This window comes from Solanum dulcamara, chromosome 4 (assembly GCF_947179165.1).
Source record: "Solanum dulcamara chromosome 4, daSolDulc1.2, whole genome shotgun sequence".
Lineage (NCBI taxonomy): Eukaryota > Viridiplantae > Streptophyta > Magnoliopsida > Solanales > Solanaceae > Solanum > Solanum dulcamara.
The window spans coordinates 12470110-12480045 of NC_077240.1; the positions used below are offsets into that span (position 1 = coordinate 12470110).

General features: G+C 33.4%; 1 protein-coding gene across 2 annotated transcripts; it reads right to left on the reverse strand.

Annotated features, from left to right (window-relative positions):
* Positions 1-1664: 1664 nt before the first annotated feature.
* Positions 1665-7484, reverse strand: LOC129886311 (uncharacterized). Of its 2 annotated transcripts, none has more exons than XM_055960952.1 (3): positions 7110-7484; positions 3718-3844; positions 1665-3059 (listed from the first exon to the last, which is right to left on the reverse strand). In XM_055960952.1, exons 2-3 carry the CDS (start codon positions 3832-3834, stop codon positions 1896-1898), a joined length of 1281 nt encoding a protein of 426 aa, XP_055816927.1. In that variant the 5' UTR covers positions 3835-3844; positions 7110-7484; the 3' UTR covers positions 1665-1895. The 2 variants fall into 2 exon arrangements, with proteins under 2 accessions (XP_055816927.1, XP_055816928.1); XM_055960953.1 differs by lacking the exon at positions 7110-7484 and adding an exon at positions 4066-4178.
* Positions 7485-9936: the final 2452 nt, after the last annotated feature.

The window sequence follows — 9936 nt, forward strand, 5'->3', positions numbered from 1 at the left end:
TATTTTCTTATTTTTTTTCAAATTATAAGAATTTTTTAAAATTTGTAGATTTCGTATATATCAATGGACTTTCGAATACATCAGTAGACAACCAGACACATAAGGGAGGGATGTATCAGAAAGGGATAGAGATGTATCAGAGAGGGGATACGACATCCTGATACATAGGGGAGGGATGTATTCGAGATGGTGATAGGGATGTATCAGCAAGAAGGGAGTGATGTATTCGAGAAGAAATTTTTAAATTATTTTTTAAAATGGTAGAGAATTTTAGAGATTATGATAAAATAAAATATTTATTTAGATAATTTTTTCTTAAAATTTTAAACCCTTCGAATGCCTTATACTTACCATTAAGGGTGATTTGTTGATAAATTGACAATAATGCCATACATGAAAAAATGCAATTAGTCAATCAGTTGTCAAATATAATTTAATTATTCTAATATTCTTTTTCTCCCACTTAAAAAAGGATATACTTTATAACTCATTTGAATATACTTTCAATGTACGCTTATGTTTCCAATGAACGAGGAGTCGTATGGGGTGAAAATCTCATGTATGGTTCTATAGAGTAGCAGTAAAGGTGACTTACTGTGATTTTTTTTTTTACCTAAAAACATTGTAAAACCCAAGGTCAAATAAATCACTTTCTTGGTTATTACATATTTGTACATCATAAAATAAAAGAATCAATTTTTTTGTTGCATATATCTATTAAATTTTGATTGCTCATCTTTGTAGGTTCACACGATCTCCAATAATCTTAATATCAACAAACAAGTCATCATACAATAATCTTATATTTACCCTTCACATAAACTTTTAAAATTTATTCATTTATGTACAAATATTTAATCAATACTTTAATTTATAATATTAATATTATTTACAAACACACATATAAAAAAAATGGTCTGATATAGTATATACACGTGCAACACACGTGTCGAAAAACTAGTATATATAAAAGGGGATCTTAGGCCTGCCTATGTGTCACTCTCAAATGCCTGCATTCATATTTATTTATTTATTTCATTTTTTTCCATTTCCTCTTTTTAACTAGTAATCAGTTACCAAATTAAAAAGTAATAGTAATTACTAACTATCAAAAGCCATTTGATTGAAAACACACACCTTCTTCTTCCGTTTAGATTATAATGAATCCACTTTTAAATTGTAGAAAGAGAGAGAGTGAGTATTTTGTATGTGTTGGAGTAACAATAATATTATAGAGATATGCATCAAAGGATTCCACTTTCATTGATTTGCCAAACATATTAAAAGGCATACACATATTACATTTGGTCTCATAGACTTGGGTTTCAATTCTTTAAAAGACCACAAAGTCTTTACATGGAATTTCATTTAACATATGGGCAAATTGCCTAGTGTAAACTTTAATTCTTTATTGTGTTAAAAACGCTGAAGTGATAAAACACCCTCGACGTCCGCCTTCATCACAAGGCTAATCGTCAAATGTCCTTCCTATTTAGATCGACTGTTTTTCAAATGTTAACTTCTCGTCTCAACACAATGCTCTTAAGAGATGGCCAGGAAAAATGCTTGCCTTGTTTATTTGATATAGTAGCAGTAGAAAGGAACTCACAGGAAACCACAACTAAAAACTCCCAACCACGCCAAAAATATATAAAAATGAGAGGAGGAGAAAACCTTCAAACTACTATTCAAATGAAATTATGGCAATCCAAAACATGTCTATTACCAACGCTAAGCTATTCAAAGTGCTTATTCTGTCAACCAAGTTGAACAAACAAACAAAATCTGATGAAAGATGTTCAATTCTACACTGAACAAAGCAGAAGCAGCAAATCTAAGGAGTTCTGATGAAAGGAGAGAGTACTCGACAGCAACCGAAAAGATCATCAACAGCACTAAGTCTTCAGCTCATGTAACATAACGAGGCTGTTTATGTAGGGTATGAATCTTCTCTGAGGATTTGGTTTTCCTGGAGTCATAAGAGTCTGAACCTTCTGTCCATTCAGGTAATAAAGGTATATCCTTTCAGTCGTGCAGATCACCACAATGTCCTCACCACTGTTTATACAAGGCAGTACACTGCACGGCACAGTACCATTGTCAATAAAGGGATCTTTCTCCAATGCTTGACGGGACTTCTTGTGTCCAAGATTTACGCATACACTGCGATTCAGACTCATGTCCATTCCTCCATAGATGTCTAACATAAAAACATCTCCACAGTCGTTATAAGCAGTTACATAGGATAGCTCATCCTTTATCTGAGTCAAGGCACCATATCTCCCAGGTGGAATAGGCACATGTAGAACTGCTGCGACCTCATTTTTCACATCGAATGCCAGCACATCATTTGATGGGGTATTCCAGTAAGCCATACCCTTCAGATAAAATCCCCCACCAATAAGAGTTGTATCTTCTAACTCAAGGCAGTCTGAAGAAGAGCGCCTCCAAGAGTTCGATTGAGACGAGTAAATCTCAAAGAAGACAACTGGTTGACCAAGAAGAGGGACTGCAGCGACAATGTGATAATAGGATTCAATATTACCCTTGGGATCAAATGCAAGAACAACAGCTGGATCAGGTCCATGATAATATTGATGAGGAGGAATAGGTTTCCAATCTTCGGTAACAGGATTACAAACATAATATTTCTCCAACCCCTGACAAAGGAGCAACCCGCTGCTAGAACTTAGAACTTTAAGCTTTTCAGGCAAGAAACCAAGGGAAGGACTGGGGACTCCATTCGCAGAACGGTCCAGAGACAAAAAATTAGGATCTGATTGGTAATCCACATCCACACTTTGATAAAAGTAGCCTGAAAGTTTCTGGAATGAAGTACTTTGCTGGTATGATAATAATGGACTAACTATCCAATGATTCCATTCATTGGACACTGCCCGAAACTTCATTAATGATTTAGCGGGAAGGAAAGGCAATACATGTTTCATAGCCACATCTTTGATCTCCATGTCCTCTCTTGTAATATAGTCTGCAGGTAATTTAGATTCTTCATTCCATTCCAGCTGATAAGGACCAGTCTTAAAGTTGTCCTCTGGACACTGCAATCGAAGACAAAAGAGGTATTTTAATCATATCCAAAAGATATATACATATCAATTACGGCTCAAACTCATACTAGTTGGTGTCAGTCACAGGAAACATTTGTATCTTCTCCTCTCTATTTAGGTTGGGTACTTTCAACAAGTTCTCTTACAAAGGCTCATTTAAAAAGTGTATTCATCAACATCTCTCAAAAAAAAAAAAAAAATGGAAAGACGAAAAAGAGAATAGTCGTATCAGAAAGTGCAAGATCTGAAGAAGCACTTCTCAAAAAAATAGGGGAATTCAGATTGCCCATAATTACATTGTGAAAATAACAAAATGGTTTTGGAATAAGATGAGTTCAAATGAAGCAAAATGAATACTAATTTTCATCCATCCAAGTAATTGTTGGTTGTATAACCTTAGATACATTTGAATATTGCAGAACTATCAATCAGAAGAAAAAATGACCATTCTATAATAAAAAGGTGAAACAGCCTCTCTATCCCATAAAGACGGGGGGATAAGGTCTGCGTACATCCTACCGTCCCCAGATCCCAGTTGTGGGATTACACTGGGGATGTTGTTGTTGTACCGAAATAAATAATTTCCAGTATTGTTCTTCATAGAAAAAGAATAAAAATACTCAAAAAAAGGAGAGGAAGAAAACGATACCTTGTGAATCCCGCTGTCCTCTTGTTGAATAGCTGGAGAAAATTCCTCAGCATTAGCCATGTTGTTAATATCAAATTCATCAGAGGTATTAGTCATGTTGTCCTTCAATGATTCCATTTAATTTTTTCTGCACAAAAAGCACAGTGTTAGTGACAATGGTAAATTTAAAGCATAAACTCCGTCAAAGTATACTTATGAACAGTCGAAAGAAACACAGCCTAATCCACTCTAACGAAGTGATTCAGTAAGCGAGAAATTAGGATCTCATAGAAGGAGCAGATAAGGTACATTCTACTTCATAGATCACAAATCATCAGTATCAAAAGAAGGAAAGACATTTCACTATACTTTAAATCATAGATTTTGAAATGTAGATCTCCCAATCACCATTTAGCAGCTCATCTCCTTAGTAACTGTAGTTTGAAGAAATCTATCAACAATCAAGAAATTTCACAATACTGAAAATCAAGAAACCATAGATTTTGAAATGTAAATCTTCCATAAAGAAGGAATTTTGAAACAAAGAGTCAAAAGGCAATTAATAAGTCATTCACACATAGAACATATCATAAATCTTAGTAAAATCCGACGGTTCATATATATGATTCTTGGTCTATTGAAACGTAAAATATTCATATACAACTAGTCCCACATAATCATAATATAAGGAATCAAAACACATTCCAACAATTGAAACAGATAACGATCAAATTAAGAGTTGATCACTTTTCATGACAAATATAACGGATAATCGTAAAAAGGGAAATTTAGAGTTTATAATGAATACTGGTAATCAACATTAGACGAATTAAGGAAAGAACTCACAATGCCCAGGTTGAGTTTCCGGAAAACCAAGAAGAAGGGAACAAAGAGGCTTGAAACCCTAACGGTGACGAGAGGAGAGTGGAGAGAGTTCAGTAATTTAGCAAAGAGTTTAGTTTGTATAAAGAGAATAATGTTTGCTTCTTTGGCTTTATATATAAGGAAACAAAGTTGATATAAGGAGGAGAATTTCGACATTTCACCAAAATCTTTCTAGTAATTTTCATCGTAAGTAGAGCTGTCAAAACAAGTCAGCCCAGTCTAACTCGGCTTAAGTTATGCAAACCAAGGAATTTGATGGGCTAGGGCGGGCCAGCCCTTCATGTTAAAAAGCCTTAAAATGGCCAGCCCAACGCAGCCTTAAAAGTGTCACAGGTTGGGGTGGATTAGTCCTTCATTTTTTTCAATCTAAATCCAAACTTAAATGTATGTCAATTTGTTAACATTTCTAACATAAGATTCTATGAAAGTATATAATTTTACGAAAACTTATAGCATATGCAACACCAACACATCGCCAGGCACATTTGAATCAGTTCATAAAGTTGTTTTAATTAACATATTCATCTTCTTTTGCATTTATATGGAAATTTAATTAGTTAAACATTATCAAACAACTACATAATAAAAACTAGTAACATTTAAAATTCACTTAAAAATATTACCACTTTGAATTTCTATAAAGTTGTCCAACAGATTTTGAGTAGAAACAAGAGTTTGAACATTTTCATGATGGATACAACTTTTATAGTTGATGATTAGGAATTTTAGTATTGGAGATTTAACACTAAATGAAAAGTATTGTGTAAAATACCAAGACTTATTCGGTAAACACTATCCCTAGATTTTACTCTTTTTTCACAATTTTCTATTTAAATTAAGATTTTGCATTAAATCATAAATCAATGCAAGTTCTACACTTGGGTGATTAGGATTTAACGCAAAATGAGTACAGTATTGCGTAAGATATTAAGACTTATTCGGTAATCACTATTCCTAGTTTTTAATCTCTTTTTTCACAATCTTCTTTTAAATTTCTAATTTAAATTAAATAGCCTTGTGCCCCATGAGACGGCCTCGACCCAACTTCAGTCAAGCCTCAAAAACCAGTGGACCAACTTGGGCTGGCTTTATAAACATCAATTTTAAATGGCCTTAAAAAATCATAACCAAAACAATCTCTTGCAGCAGGATTGGGCTGGGGTGGCCTCAAGGGTCAAGTCCATTTTGACGGATCTAATCCCAAGTAACTGCGAAAGTCCTGCAGTTTGACTTGTATAAGAAAGAAACCAGTATTTATTCTTCTTTCTTTAATATATGGATTATAAATTTCATATACAATCTCTAGCAGCAGGATTGGGCTGGGGTGGCCTCAAGGGTCAAGTTCATTTTGACGGATCTAATCCCAAGTAACTGCGAAAGTCCTGCAGTTTGACTTGTATAAGAAAGAAACCAGTATTTATTCTTCTTTCTTTACATATATGGATTATAAATTTCATATACAATAAATTTTACACTACTTGATAACATAATAGTCAAGTAAAAAAATGACCATAGGTGTAAATGTGTGAATTAACATACAAAAAATAAAATGATACTAAAAGCGCAATTATCACGTTCCATATCAAGCATACTAACATGAAATATTGATGATGGTAATTAAATCTCTCAATCTTTTAACCAATCAATCCGATCTATAAGTTAAAGCCTAATATTATTGTTTTGTGGATCTTAATTCCTATTTCCTCACTTGATTGAATCGTGATATTATTCAATCATGTTAGGTAATTATCAAATTAACAATTGCATCGCTATGATGCATTTATCTTATTTTATATGCTTTATTTGAGTAGAGGATATATCGGAAACAATCTCTCTACCTTCGCAAGGTAGGAGTAATGCTGCCTACACTCCATGCTCCCAGTTTGCACTTGTGCGATTACATTGCGTATGTTGTTATTGTTATTAAAGGAGAGAGAGATACGTTTCAAATTTCAAAGTTCCTCCTCTTTGTCTGTTAAAAAGTGTCACAAGAGACTTAGGGGGTGTCTGGATTGGCTTTTTTTAAGTGGCTTATAAGTTAAAAAACTAAAAGTCATGAATTGGGAATACCCAACATTTGGCTTTTGGCTTTTTTTGGTACTTTTTCGGCCTAAAAAAGTGCTTTAAAACACTTTTTGAATCACCCAAACAATTCCAAAACTAAAAAAGAGCTTAAAAGTCAAAAACCTATTAAAATAAGCCAATCCAAACACCCACTTAATTAGTGGTGATCAAATCTAAAATCCAATAACTGGCATCTAAACAAAGCAAACGTGTGATTGCAATTTCTTTGCTTTCACCGTGAAATTAAATGCAAATGCCTACAAATTTCCACTATAAATCTCAAGAAATTACTATTCAATTAGCAATACTAAAACTTTGAACTATACCCATCTATCTAAGCGGTTACATTTCACGTATTATTGACTAAAAATCTGTCAAGAATAGCGTAAAACAGTTGACAACCCAGGCCCATGTCGATATAAAGAACAAAAAGGAATCAAAACAAAAATTAAGAATAGGAGTACCTTGGGATTATGTTGCGTATTGTTTTCGTGAGAAACACCCTTATTTTTCTTATCGGACTTTGATTTTTTCTTGGCGGTAGGATTAGATTGACGTGATCTGTGAGATTGGTGCGACTGTTCTCCATCAATAGCCATGGCAGAGAGTGATAATCTATGAATGAATTCGGCGTTCTGCGTTTCCAACTGAAATCCCCAAAAGAGTGAGTATAGAATGCGAAGAAGAAAGGTTTAAAGAAAAAAAGTGCTTATTGGGAGGGTTTAAGGGCATAGTGCAGCACAAACTGTTGAAAATACAATTTGTGACCCATTTTTTTAATTTGGGTTTTAGGTTATTTATTATTCAAGGGAAGAGAGGTCTCGCACCCTATTGAATTATTGAAGTAGGGGTTTTGTTGGATAAGAATATAAAAGGGCAGTCCGGTGCACTTAAGCTCCCGCTATGCGCAGGGTCCGGGGAAGGGCCCGACCACAAGGGTCTGTTGGATAAGAATATGTCATCAATATTTATAAAGGTAAATTAAGGTCGAGTGAGTATAGAATCTGTATTTTCACCTCATGTTTAGTACCCTTGTGATTCTAACTAATTTGGATTTGGCCCATTTTATACCCAAATTTCAATAAAAATCATCAATTTGAACTTATTATTTTTATTTTTATATACCAGTTATATATGTGTTATATGTATACAACTATTATGTAATGACACTTTCATTAATATACTCTACACATACAATAATCTATAACTCTTTATTATAGTAAAAACAATTACTATTTATTTGGTTATGGAAAATTTAATATTATGATATGTCAGTTATACAAGAGTAAGATATAAATACTGACAGTGTTTATGTGAAAGTTTCATTGCTATTATGATAAGGTGATTACATTTATTTGTTGTAAACAAACGTAGGCAAAGAATTAATTTAATAATTTTGTGTATCAAGAAGAAAAAATATATTTATTAACCATTTTAACTATGGGATTGGGTATTCTCTTGGTCATTTTACTTCAGCTCATACTTCAATCTATATTACATGTCAACTGTTATAAAGTAAATTAACTTAGCAAAATAAGGTGAGAATAAGAGAAAGAGAGAGGAGTAGAAGAATTGAGAAAGCCGTGTGTTTCTATGTTTTTCATTTCATTGCAAAATGATCAATTTATAACCATAAGATAAGAGAATAAATGGGCAACTTGCAGTGGGCCCCGTGTAAAGAAAAAAACAATTCAAGTGGACAACCACTTGCACCATTTGTTCTTTAACACCCCCCTTGGATGTCCACGTGAAATGTGTCTTATTAAAAATTTTACAATAAATAATATACATAGTTATCGTGAACATCCATAGATGTTGTGCCTCGTTAAAACCTTAATAGGAAAAATTCAGTGGGAAAAATCTAATGAAGGAAAAAGAGTACACAACTTCTGTAATACGCTTTGAGTGCTGCCTCATTAAAAACCTTACCATAAAAAACCCAGTGGGACAAAACTTTAGTTAAGAAAAAAAGAGTACAACGCGTATTTTACTCCCTCTGATGAAAACTTCATTTGATATTTTGGAGACGACGCATTTCAATTTTGTATCTCATTTTCTCAAAGGTTGAAGTCAGCAATGCCTTTGTAAACATATATGTTAAATTGTCACTTGAACAAACTTATTGGACATCTATTTCACCCTTCTTTTGAAAATCATGACTAAAAAGAATTTTGGTAAAATATGTTTTTTCTGTCTCCTTTGATGTATCCTCCCTTCAGTTGAGCTATACATGCAGCATTGTCTTCATACAATATTGTTGAACGTCCCTTTTCAAAGAAAGGCCACATGATTCTTAAATGTGTTGAGTTATTGATCTTAACCAAATGCATTCTCGACTTGCTTAATGAATGGCTATTATTTCTGAATGATTTGAGGAAGTGACAACCATAGTTTGCTTTGTTGAACATCATGATATGGTTGTACCACCACATGTAAATAAATAGCGTGTCTACGGTCGACTTTTATGGGGATCAGACAAATATCTCGCATATGCGTAACCAATCAATTGTGACATGAATTCATTCGAGTAAATTAATCCCATATCAATGGTCCCTCGAAGGTATCTGAATATATGTTTAATTCAATTCCAATGTCTTCGTGTTAGAGAAGAACTAAATCTTGATAACAAGCTTACAGAGAAAGCTATATCTGATCTAGAATGTTGGCAATATACATTAATGCACCAATTGCACTAAGATATGGTATTTCAGCACCAATAAGCTCTTCATCATTTTCATGAGGTCGAAAGAGATCTGTATTAATATCAAGAAATCTCACAACCATTGGGGTACTCAATGGATGTGCTTTATCCATATAAAACCTCTTTAAAATATTTTCAGTATATGTTGACTAGTGTACAAATATCCCATTTGTAGATCAAGACAAAAATTTGTCTTTTCGAGGTCTTTCATTTCAAACTCTTTTTTCAGACATTTAACTTCCTTTGAAAGTTCTTCTCGATTTCCAATAATATTCAAATCATCAACATATATTGTTATTACGACAAATTCAGATTCAGACCTTTTCATAAAGACACAAGGGCAAATTGGATCATTTTTATATACTTCTTTTAGCAAATATTCGCTAAGACGATTGTACCACATGCGCCCTGATTGTTTCAACCCGTACAAGGATTTTTGAAGCTTTATTGAGCAAGTTTCTCGAAAATCCTTATATGCTTCAGGCAATTTGAATCCTTCGGAAATTTTCATAAAAATATTGTGGTCCAATGAGCTATATAAATAGGCAGTGACCACGTTCATTAGGTGCATTTCAAGCTTTTCATTAATT

Excerpts from the sequence above, each read along its gene's own strand:
- LOC129886311 (XM_055960952.1), bottom strand. The coding sequence starts at position 3,834 with ATGGAATCATTGAAGGACAACATGACTAATACCTCTGATGAATTTGAT. Across the intron at positions 3,060-3,717 it reads AGGACAGCGGGATTCACAAG|TGTCCAGAGGACAACTTTAA; the intron begins GTATCGTTTTCT and ends CTTCGATTGCAG.